General features: G+C 41.3%; 1 protein-coding gene across 2 annotated transcripts in view; it reads right to left on the minus strand.

Annotated features, from left to right (window-relative positions):
• LOC119654308 (protein slit) overlaps nt 1–12,615 on the minus strand; it is a 364,703-nt gene that overhangs the window by 11,405 nt on the left and 340,683 nt on the right. The window contains exons 20-22 of one of the 2 annotated variants that reach the window (XM_038059629.1): nt 1,996–3,002; nt 1,777–1,897; nt 777–919 (exon numbers count right to left, since the gene is read on the minus strand). In XM_038059629.1, the coding sequence (XP_037915557.1) occupies nt 777–919; nt 1,777–1,897; nt 1,996–3,002 (1,271 nt within the window). Of the gene's footprint in view, nt 1–776; nt 920–1,740; nt 1,898–1,995; nt 3,003–12,615 lie in introns of both variants that reach the window. The other variant, XM_038059628.1, reaches the window with a different exon arrangement.

A 12,615-nucleotide genomic window follows, 5' to 3' on the forward strand; every position in this document is an offset into this window, starting at 1 on the left:
TAGTCGAGCCCAGAAGAAATGCTTCAAGAATTCTCTTGAGACATATGAACTCAGAGGGCTATTCCGCTTCGTTTGGTACCTGGTGGCCTCTGGTGAGGCTTCGTAGCCCAAGCCACTTCAGATGTGTTCCCGTGCAGACTTGGGTCTGATCCTCTAAAGCCTTGGAGCATTTGCCTCCTGAAGGATGATCAGCAAGTCAATGTGAATACAGCGTTTTCCGGTGCCACCACGTGGAGGTTTCCTTGGTCACTTGGTGTTGATTCAGTGGACAGCCGATCACGAAGAACGCCAGTTGTGGAAAGCCATTTCATTCAAGTTGCGTTGTAACGTGATGCGATTTCCTAGCGAAGTATATCCTAGCTAGACTGATGTATGGGTCTCTCTAAAGCCACTGAACAACTCGAGAAGAGTCTAGGTTTTCTTTGGAAGTTCTAGAGGAACTGAAGGAACTGACATTCATTTTGTAGGGCATATATAATCAAATCATTCCAGTAGTAGATCCTATTTTTTAGGAGTTAGATCTGGAAGTTTCTCCCACCATGGGGATTGCCTGAAATTAGTTTGTTATCCTTGAATACCTTAATGAATTTCGACGCATTCCCTGGAAAATACCTTCCCTTTCTCTCAGAGGCTACCATAAATCAAAATTAAACTTGCATGAAGTTAAAAACTAAAATCCACTCACACCTTTACTTCCCTTCAATTTCAATAAATCCTTTAACATGAAAACTCACTTACACAATCTACTCTACTAAAATATTCCACATGTTACTCACCTTTCTCCGTCGTACAATTTTCGCGGAACAGCACAGGTTACCGCATCCTCCAACGCATTTGGCATATTTTAAAGGTTGCCGCGAGCGACAATCGTTCTCCGTATAGAACTCACGTACCTGTTCCTTTCGACAGGTCGATGCAACTGTAATTTTTTCCATAAGAAAAAAAAGACAAAGGGAAATTAGACTTTATGAAAATACAGGGAAAATGGGGATAACGGAGAGAGATAGCTTTGATGGATTTCCTTCTAAGAACATGAATTATAATTATCCACATAAAAAGCGAACAGGACTACTTTAGATATTATTGTACGCGAGGGTGGACTAAGAGTAATGAGAGAGGAATCCAACAATTTTTCTTTCAGAACGACTCACTCCCTTTTTGTATCCTAAGGCGGGAAGTTTTCTGGTTTAATGTTTTCAAGTCGTTTTTTTTGCTTTGAATTAAAAAAGAAAATGTGAAGAGAAAAACTGGATCTAATTTGAAATTGATATCCTATTTTGTTCTGGATTCAATCTCTGTCTTTTATCTTTAAAGTAATTTTAAATTGTGGAAGTTGAGAAGGAAGGAGTGGCACTAATTAGAAGAGGAAAATTTGAGAGCATGAAGCATGAGAGAACCTCAGAAAGCGTAAAATGGATTATGGCTCGCGTGTTGATTTTGGTTTGATTCCATCTTTTTTTCGAAAGTTTGATGTCTAGAAATGAGTATTTACACACAAACATGAAGGGATACATACGAACAGATGACAGTACTGTACTAAATAGACAACAGTGCGAATAAGAAGGCTTCGAAAGGACTATAGAGAGCAAGTTCGAGGACATTGATTTACATATGCTTGTATACAAGCTGAGTACGGTGCACATGATGCTTGGTTTTATTGTGGGTTTTAGATATATTAATTGATATGAAATGAAATGAATGGAGTTCTACAAAAGCATTAGTAAAGAGAGATTAGTATACCAGTAGTTGTGACGGGCTGCTCAGCGAGGCCCTCACCTTGGTCGCAGTATCGCCCTTTAACACCTTGTCGACATTTGCATGTGTATCCGTCCTTAGCGCTACTATTTGGTATGCATCGGCCGCCGCGTCGACATTTGTGGTTTTCGCACGGATCCACCTGTAAATAACGGAAGGACAGTGGTTACCAACTCATCAAATTGTCCAAAAATGTTTAGTCCCAGATGCCATATGGTTAAATTGGAACCCCAAACTTACCTGCTTGTAGATATGTGGTGTCTCATGCATCAATTCCATATCCTCCATTTCTTCTTCATCATCATCGCCTTCAAGTAGTGCACATCCTGGCGTGATTTTTTGCTGCCTGGCTGCATTGTTGAAGTCCACCAGTTTGTGATTAATCCAAATCTCTCTCATGCATCCCTTAAAGCTCGTCCAATTCCTCACATGGAAATTCTCGTAAGCTTTCACGCCAGGCTCCGTGGGCAATCCACCTAAATAAAGTGGCGATGACAATTTCAGGTAATCCTTTGATCCTTCGTTAATTATTGATCTCGCTTGGCCGTGATCCACCCTAAGCGTGAAATTCTTCTTTATGGCCAAAAGTTCTACTAAATGGTACTTTCCGTCGGAAACCATTTCAAAGCTGTACATGGTGGAGACGGGATAGTTGCCCACATCATAGCTGACCCGAATCCTGCCATTGAACAGTTCAACGGCCAAGTGCTCGTTCTCGCCATCGTACATCAGGATGCCATTTTCTTGGGTGCTACTGAAAACTATTGTCACATTCGCTTCAGGTTTCGTCCGTAATGGTTCCATTTCGACAAAGGAGTTATTATGTACGAAACTGATGCTGGTGAGATATTCACACCATTTGCCAGTGTAGCCGGGATGGCATTTGCATAGATAGTCTGACCCGGACGATGGGTTCGGTTGGAAACAGACGCCATGTTTACACTCGTGATTCTGACATGGCGACGTTTGTGGATACATCATGGCCACCATGGGGGCACCCTCACAGTACTTGCCCGTATACTCGTCAGGACACTTGCATACGTAGTCGTTGACCCCATCGACGCACGTGCCTCCATTCTGGCACATGTGATTCAGACAGTCGTCTATGTCCTCGGTGCAGTTCGCTCCTTGGAATCCTGGCATGCAGTCACACGTGTAGTGGGTGAAGTGGTCAATGCATTTCGCCCCATTTTGACATGGCTGGAACTCGTCGGAACAGAACTTGATTTTTGTATCGCAGAATTCACCTGTTGAGGAGGAAGAGGTAGAAGATGAGAATGAGGTAATGCAGTTGAACATGTTCATAAATTAATTAAGGAGTTAACGTGAGCACAAACGAGTTGAATTAAGTGTAAATTTGAACGTTAAGGTTAACCAGTAGAAGCCACTCTTTTGATAAATATTGCGTCCTTTTCGAGGTCGAATTTTTTATTCCCAGTCAATTTTCCATTTACAAATACCCTATTCACTTTGTCATTCCAACACGTCACAACTAACAATGAATTTTCTCCAAAATTTTCCATGATCCTTAGTGCGTCCTCCTTCACTTAATGAGTTTCATGGCTTCGTGTTAATTGACGGCCGACAGTGGACAAACTTTTAATTAAAAATCAATTTTCAGTTGGAAATTTGTTTGACACGACTTCCCGAATATTTTTTGGTCCTCCTTTATTATCTCAAGGAAAGGCAAAGTCCACTCATTGGAACCACGGAGCGTTACGTCGTTATCCTGGCAGGCGGACTACGATAGTTGAGAATGGAATTCCTTGAAGAAAACTTTTTCATTCTCCTGGAAATTTTTAAATTATTGGCATGCAAAACTACTCAAGGAATTTTCACAGGAGAGTTATGGAACTATTGAAATTAGTCAGAGGACAATGCACACCATTGATTTTGTAAAATTTTGAATTGAAGAGATTGGTGAGAAGGATTAATGAGGCTTGAAGATGAAGAAGGTTTTTCTTTTTGTGTTTCAGGGGATGAGATTTTAATTGACAGAAAGATGTGGGTTTGGAAGTGTTAATGGAAAAGATTGTAATGAGAGTGGGTAATTTTTCTGGAATTAGATTTGGCTTTTTTTGGGAAGAATTAGTAAGAAACGTAACGGTTAGAAGACAGTCAACTTGAATGATCATTTGATCCATTAAAGTTGGTTATTGGTAATTAAGGAGATACAAAGTCCAAAAAATTGATCGTATCGGACCTGGCGTGACTGGGTGCAACTTCACCAAGCTTTCTGTGAACATTTCCTTGTTTTGCTAGTTAGGTCGGGAAGGTAGACTGCGGGCTTGGTATTTCAAGTCCTCTCACATCACCAGCCTTAAACATTGTACATTTAGGAGGCGCACCAGAATGGGACTTATAATCTAAATTACAGGTTGAATCAACTTGAAATGTTGATTCCTTTATCCTGAAATAAACGAGGAAAGAAGCAGGTTGGGTGTTGCGATTGAATGTGTGTGTGTTTGCCGTGGTAGCCTCGGAGCACTCAGTCCGTGGTGGCTCATTGTACTCGACTCCCCCGTCTAACGGAATATCCCGGATTCGTTGATGTACCGAAGGATTTCCGTTAGTAGATGTGATGCTACCCGTTGCAAGGGTGCGCATCGGCACCAAAGGTTTGGTGTCTGATGCGTCCATAGGCGGGGCATTCACACAGAAAATGGTCCGCTTTCTCATTACAGAATGTCAGAATGCCTACAATACTCCTGTAAATTTTCCTGCTTTTCGACGGGCGGAAGGCATGTTAGGTTCGGAGAAGAAAAGTTTGGTGTGTCTAGTAGCATTAAGGCTCGTTTGTTCCCAGTTTATGGAGACAGCCTTAGCCTGGCTGATACTCCAATTGTTGGTTGCGGTTCCGGTATGGGAGAGATTGAACCCCATTTTGCTAAGGCATCAGAGATTTTATTTCTATCTATACCACAGTGCCGGGTACCCAGAGTAGTTCCACCGTATTGAATCTAGAGATAGAGTTCAGACGGTTTTTGCATTCTTGAACGATTTTCGAGGTGATCAAAGGACGCTTTCAGTGCAGCTTGGCTATCGGTGCAGATTGCGATGCACCTGCTCTTCAATCGCTCGTCAATGGCTCAGTTTGTCGCCCCTAAATGTATCCCGCCGCATACTCCTCTAGGACTTCCCAGTTCTCTTCACGTTTCAAGGTAACTTTATACCTTTTACCAAACAGATCTGCCGGTAAGTCTTCCAATGGTCTGTGCTGCCCACGTCTGTTGTTTCCCCATAGATCTAAGCAAATTAGTCTATGAGTTGCTTTGAATAAATATTGGGTTGGGGAAGTTATAGCGTGTCAAAGATGGAGTCCACCAAGCAAGAAATTCGTCATATTTTACTTTTTTACTACCTGAGAGGTAAAAGTGCAACGAAGGCGGCCGAAAAAAATTGTGAAGTTTATGGGCCTGATACTGTAACGGCTCGCACAGCACAGCGTTGGTTCGATCGATTTCGTTCTGGTGTTAGTGGATGTCGAAGATACACCCCGTACTGGTAGGCCAATCGTCGTAGGAACCGAAAAAATCGTCGAAATCATCCAAGTAGACCGGCATGTGAGCATTCGCTCGACTGGCCAGGAACTGGGTATAGAACCTTAAAACGGTTTGGAACCATTTGCAGAAGATTGGATTCCAAAAAAGCTGGGTGTTTGGGTGCCACACTAGTTGACCGAAAAAAAACTCTTGGACCGAATCAACGCCGGCGATGCACTGCTGAAACGGAACGAATTCGATCCACTTTTGAAGTGGATGGTGACTGGTGTTGAAAAGTGGATCACGTATGACAACCTCAAGCGAAAAATATAGTGGTCGAAGCATGGTGAGCCGGCCCAAACCATCGCCAAGCCCGGATTCACGACCAGGAAGGTTTTGCTGTGTGTCTGGTGGGATTGGAAGGGAATCATCCACTACGAGCTGCTCAACTATGGCCAGACCCTCAATTCGGTCCTTTACTCTGAGCAACACGACCGTTTGAAGCAGGCAATTGACCAGAAGCGGATGGGATGTCCTATCGCACCCACCGTATAGTCCGGACCTGGCACCAAGTGATTACCATCTCTTCCGACCCATACAAAACACTCTTGGTGCTGCTAAGTTGGCCTCAAGAGAGGCTTGCGAAAACTGGCTGTCTGAGTTTTTTGCAAATAAGGAGGGAGGGCTTTATAAGGGGAGTTAATGAAGTTGCCTTCTAAATGGCAACAAGTTTGCGAACAAAACGGCACATATTTGACTTAAATCGAAAATTCTAAGTATGTTAAATAAAGCGTCAAATTTCGATCACATACGACATACATCGAGGGGCTGCAAATCGGGCAAGGCATTTAGAGCTGGACCGGTAATATCCAGACACACAGTTTTTCGTAGTGTGGCAAGTTTACGTCGAAAACTTTTTTGTCTCACCTTAACCTAGTACATTACGGACGCATAAGCGAACAACGGCCTAATGATCGCAATTTATATCCACATTACCACATGAAGCCTGATTTTCCATGCCGAGGAAAAGGTCTGTTGTACAGCCCATAGGCTGTGAGAGCTCGTTTCAACTTTACCGCTCCATGTCTGTTTCAAAGAAGCATTTTATTTAGAGTGACTTAACTTTCACTTCTTCGGAAAGTTGAAGGGTTGCACGCCCCATCTCTGGGCGGCAAAGTATATCCAGTTTCTTCCTTTTTGTAAATAACACTAATGTGGTTTTATTTGAACTAACTGAAAGTCCATGCCCGAGGCACCAATTGTCAATCAAATCAATGGCGCGTTGTATATTTTTATACACCGTTTCGAGATCCCGCTCAACAACAACAGCCACTTCTTCAGCATAAGATAGAGTATACATATATTAGCAAATTTGGCAGTTCGCATAGTAGAGAGAAGTCGCAATAGTGCACGTCCTTGTGGGTAGCCGTTCATTGCTTCTGCTGTTAGGTAACGGTCGCCACATACTTCAGCACATAGCAATCTCTACATTAGCATATCATATGTCATTTAATTAAAGTATCATCGACACCATCTGCTCTGGCGGTATCACAAAGTTTTTGGAAAGGCCCACAGTTAAAAGCCCCTTCAATGTCCACGAACACCCTCATCGCGTACTCCTCCTTCTGAGTTGTGTCCTCTATTTTTGAAACCATGAAGAATGCAGAGCAGACCCATAGGACTTTATACGTAAGCATGTTGATTTACTTTTGGTGCGTGCGACCTAAGCGCCTTTCAACGAATGTGACGCTCAACCTGTCAAACCTTTCAGCAAGAATGATATCAAGCTGATCTGTCTGAAGTTCGTTGGATTTGAATAGTCATCTTTACCAGGTTTCGGTATGAAGACTACCTTAACCTTCTGCCAAGAAGTAGGCATGTAGCTCAAAGCAAGACATGTTAGAAAAATATTTTTTGCAGTCGCTAAGTGCTCTCTACCTTATTTAAGGACGAACAAGAAAGCAGATTCAGTAGGATGGTGTAAAATGTGCCAAGGGTTTAGCTGCATTTTCAGAGAGTGAAGATGCAAGCTTAGTTGACATCAATACAGTGTCATGAAAGTGTATAAAGTCATGGAAGGGTGGAGGAAGTTATTAGGAATGGTTGGAGAACTGGGAAAATTAGGGCAGGTGAACGTAGGAAAATTAAAGCCACCACAAACAATGAAGGGAGAGGGAGAAAATAGAATCAGGACCTCTGATAATATGTTGAAGGATCCATTGCACAATGGTGGGGACAGGGAAACTGGGGAAATGTACACAGGAAATAACCAATGGATTTGGGTTGCTGCATGAGGAAGAAAATATGAGTTTGACAGAAAGAGAGAGAGCGGTCAGGGTGCCTTAACCAGTTGTTCTATCCAAAGCGGAGTGCTTACCGAAAGAAAAAGTAGCTTCCGACGGGCTCAAAATCTTGCTTTTAAGATAAAGTGATGTTGAGAAACCTGGCTAGAGTTTTGAGAATAAAGTTTTAGGATAATAAAAGTTTCATTTAAGTAGGTAGGCATGGCAAGTGGGCAGAACCGAAATTTCCCTGCAACTCATTCTTTTAGTAAGGGTTGATGAAAACGCCTTTGGACCAAACGAAAGGTTGAGTGACAGCATCGAGGTCGTGGGTATATGTTACCAACATTCATTACCTTTATACACGATAGGGGCGTTTCAGATGAACAGGACTTGCCTCTGACACAATTGAATTATTATGAATTATTGTCAGAGCAGGTAGAATAAAGTAGCGTAGATTTGAAACGTTATTTCAAGGAAGAAATGACTTTCAGCAGGGCCCCGATCTGGTAATTCGAAGAGGAGCCTATTCTGTGGTGGGAGGCATCGCTTGGGGGTTGAGAAGATAGCCCGCCATCGAGATGATTTACAATGCCACTTAGCGAGTGGGCCATCGTGCCAACAATTGGGAGCAACTTTCGCCGGGGTGCTGATAGAGGTGTCACAGAAGGCTCCCGGTAGCTACAGAATGAAACGGTCTATATTAACCGCCCGTTAGATCTCCGCTGACGATACAGTTTGTTGATGCAACAGGTGTTGCAAATCAGAGAGCATAGTACAACAGCAGGCTTACTTGAAAGGCGATGCAAACCAGATGTGATGTGACTAAAACTATGGATACTTTGCGGAAAGAACTCATTTTTTGAGGCGATTCATTCATTTTCACTTCTTCGTAGGAGTCAAATTGCTGTTCTCAGAGTCTGAGTTGCATGCAAGGGAACAAACAATATTCATAAGGGAACATGTCTGGAGAATAAGTGACATTTGGTCAGATGTTTCACGAGTCGATTTTGCTATACGCTGAAAACAAAAAGTTGAATCCCGTTTGTTTTTTTGAAGCAAAATTTTGAAGAATGGTATTTCCTTTTTCCATGCCAGAATGCTTTAATTTATATGGCACGGTATAGTTGTTATGAATGGTATTTTGTGAGGCGTAATTAAAGGAAGTAGATTTTTTTGAAGAAATAGGGCTACACTGTCAAAGTTTAGATACCGGCTTCCATTATATTGGGGACTTCTTTAGTCCATTCCCCAAAATGTGAGAAAGACCTTCTAATATCAAGCACCTCAATGCACCCAATTTTTCCTCATCCCAACACCAGGCCAATATACTTATATAGACTAGCTGGGAAGGCGAACGTTTTTGGTGCCATTCGTGAAAATCCAAATCATTAAGGAGTGCCAAACGGAATTTAATGGACGGACTAAGTGGGAACGAAAAGAGAGCATCGATATGCGAATTTTATCATAAAATGTGTGCTCCTTGTATAAAGTACTAACTACGAAACGCCTAGCCAATATTCTGTCCATGTGCTCCCATCACTGCGTTCTAGGAAGCGGAGTGAATCAGAACTAGTATTGGCTTTTCAAGAAAACGACTGCCTCGGATGGCAAGGATGTCTTATTCGAGGAAGTAGAAAGAACCCTTGACACCTTGTGCTCGTGGACTCTAATAGTAATTGAGGCAAGAACCCGTTGCCATCCACAACTTGTATGACATAAGGAATTGTGAATAATCTAATCAGGAACATTGAGAGAAATGGTAAGATCAAAAAACCAAACATCACAATACTGCAGTTAAGATAAATACAGACGCTACACAGGAGAGAGTGTCATGTTTGCCGAAAATTTCGACAAGCTGAAAGAGACTTAACAGACAGAATAGAGAAGCCTGGGTAAACTAATTGTTGTGTGAAATCGAAATATTCTTCCGCGATAAAGAGAGGAACCATCTCCTATCGAATGGACATATTAGAACGATGCAAAGAATACTTTCATGAATTACTAAAAAAGTTAGCCTGTCGAGATAGAGCTTCTGTCAAGTGAAGTGAATGCCGCTATCAGCCAACGAAGAAACCGTCCTTAAAATCCCTAGACTGGAAAATCGTAAACCGCCTAGAATTGAGCAGACATTCTCTTTCCTGCTTTCGATGGAAAAACTGAATACGATCAGAAATCGCACACTTCATTAACCTTTGGGGCCGCCTTGGATTGGATAGGTAGGGAGGGAGTGTACGAACCTAGAATAAAGTAGCTAGATCCCTGTCGGCAGCATTTAAGACTTTCATTGAGTTCACTCCTTTGTTGGCCTGTGCTGATAATATTGATATCGAATGTAAGGACGAACATACCCTAAAAGAAGCTTCCGTGCAGATTGAGTAGGCGGAGCAGTATTTTGGTAGAACAGAGACGAGAAGTACTGGTCATTTACTTTCGATAGGGGACTGACAAAACAGTCTTAGAAATTTTCACTAGTTACTGTGCTATCCAGTCGGTCGCGATTGAGTACGGCACGTAATATAATAGTATTGGCAGCTACCTACCAGGAGTACAAAGAAAATATTCCTTAAATAAAAAGAAAAATTGGTTTGATGTAGTCAAAAATACTTCACAGCATTTAAGGTGGAAGATTTCGGGTACATAATTGCTAGGGACTGTTTTAAATATAAAGTTTGGTAGTGGCCTTCCTTAGTATCTGATCACTAAGTATAAAATTATCATATCCCATTTTAGGTGTTTTAATTTTGCTTTTTGTAGAAAGCGTGGATAAAATCGACAAAACTGAAGATTGATGGTTAAGGGTCGTAGAGAGAAAATTCGGACTCAGGTGAAAATTTTGTGCACTCTGCCCGTCGAAATGATCACTATCTTTTTTCCCATTCTTTTTGGGTCCCTGCCAATCACACGATGATTGCACTTTTGACGACTTAAATGAATCTACGATTATAGATAGGTTTTACAAATCTAATTCAGAATATTCCAAACCAAATTGAGCACTTTTTAAACTAATTTCAGACCTTTCCAAATTAATTTCGGACTTTTCCAAAACAATTTCAGAATTTTCTATTTCTATCAGACTTTTCGATTTCAAAATCATAGTTTTTCATTCCAAATTCAATATTTCACTATAAAGCCGGAAATTGGGAGTCACCTTAACTGCATACATTATTTTTTTCTAGGAAAGTTGTCTTCTCCCTAAAAGTTACTTAATTAAGATGGACGTAGGTTTAAGAAGACGGCCGCAATTTCAGGTTTGAATAGAAGGAGCGCATATTGCATTCTCAGAAAGTATGAATCGACTAATAGCATTAAAACAAATAATGATAGGAAATTGATGGGTAGCTCAGATTTTCTCAAAAAATCCCAACTCCATTCTTATCTAGTCGTAAAAAGTTGGTATAAAACTATATAGTAAAATATTGAAAAAATTCTGAATTTGAAATGGAAAATTCTGAATTTGAAATGGAAAAATCTGAAATTGGTTGGGAAAAGTCTGAAGCTAATTTGGAAAGAGAGCAGTTGAAATTAGTTTGGAAAATTCTGTATTTGGTTTTGGAAGATTTGAATTTTCAGGGTATTGCATTAGCAGAAAAAGGATTTAAAATTTTAATTTCACCTGGAGAAAAGTTACCAAAATTTTTTAGGAATATAACCAGATTTGAAAATATCTCGTGGCTCATACCAAATCTATTCAATTGAAATTCGACCGAACATGACGAAAATCTTTGCTGAATTTCTTTTTGTGAGGAGAATGTTGTGCCCTCCCATCTATGACCTACAAAACATCCAACAAACTGGGCCAACCTGAAATCTACCTCAATTTCCTAGTTTTCTTTAAATGGTTCACCCACAATTCAGTCCTCATTATTTCCATCAAATGAATGTGTTAACATTAACTTACTCTTAAAGTTTTCTTGATTTATTCACTAATGATATCAGACATTTTCCTCTGAAGAGTGTCAGCATGTGCTTAGGCAACAAAACTGTTATTGACGTTGACGGTGAAGATATTTAATTAGAAGTTTGTTTATATAAATTGATAAGTTGAATGTTTGTATAAATGAGGCCTAACGAGAGAAGTGTCTGCAGACTATTACGATAACAAAAATATTTACTAGTACTTCTAGTGTATGTTGGGAAAATTTCGGTTAATTTTTTTCGTAGATTGATTGGGTTTGATGATGACTTGTGATTGATGGAGAAAATGTTGCGTATTTCGGTAAATGTTTTCCTGGTAGCTTTTTATATGAATGAAACTAATAAATTACTGCGAATAATCACTCGTGAAAATGCTATAAGTAGAATAGTCAAATGATTTTCAAACTTTGAGAACCAAGCAAACAAGATGTATTTTCATCTTTTCTCTCATAAATCTCCTTTTGGCGGAGATTGATGAGAACGTGATTTAAAGTAGCGATATAATATTCTTAAATAAAAACAGAGAGAATACAGAGTATACTCTATTCTTGGGACATGAAAGTCTTGGGGTTTAATGTGAGTACCTGCCGTGAAGGCATAATCCCACGGTCCTCTTCGGACACGGATTGATTTTGGGACCACAATCAGAGCCCCGTTATGCAAGCACAGCGCTCCTGGTTTATACTGAGTGCAGGCTCAGCATTCATACCAGTGGATGCGAGGCCTATCTAACACCTCTGCCGGAACTAAGGAGTACGGCACCCGAGTTGTACAGCGCAACTCCACGTTCGAGCTCCGAGGAGCTCTGCCCGCGATGTAGGCATAACTATAACCACCATGAAACTCCCACTATGGGGCCCACCGCAAATAACCGGACCGAGAACACATCCTCCAGGAATTCTCCTGGAGCATACGCTCTCAGAGGGCCACCCCGGTTCCCATGGTACCAGATAACCTCCGGTGAGGATTCGTGGCAGAGCCACTTCAGATGAGTCCCTTGCAGGCTCGGGTCTGATCGCCCTCCTCGAGTACGTGGGGCCGGAACTCCCCAACGGGTTATTCTTGGGAAGGCAAATATCCTAGTAAGACGCAATATTGAAACCTTCACATGTGATTCAAGCTTTTGTGACAGAATGCTTGGGTTCAAGCCTCGCTGGCGAAAGGGATCTCCGCAAATG

This window comes from Hermetia illucens, chromosome 4 (genome assembly GCF_905115235.1).
Source record: "Hermetia illucens chromosome 4, iHerIll2.2.curated.20191125, whole genome shotgun sequence".
NCBI lineage: Eukaryota > Metazoa > Arthropoda > Insecta > Diptera > Stratiomyidae > Hermetia > Hermetia illucens.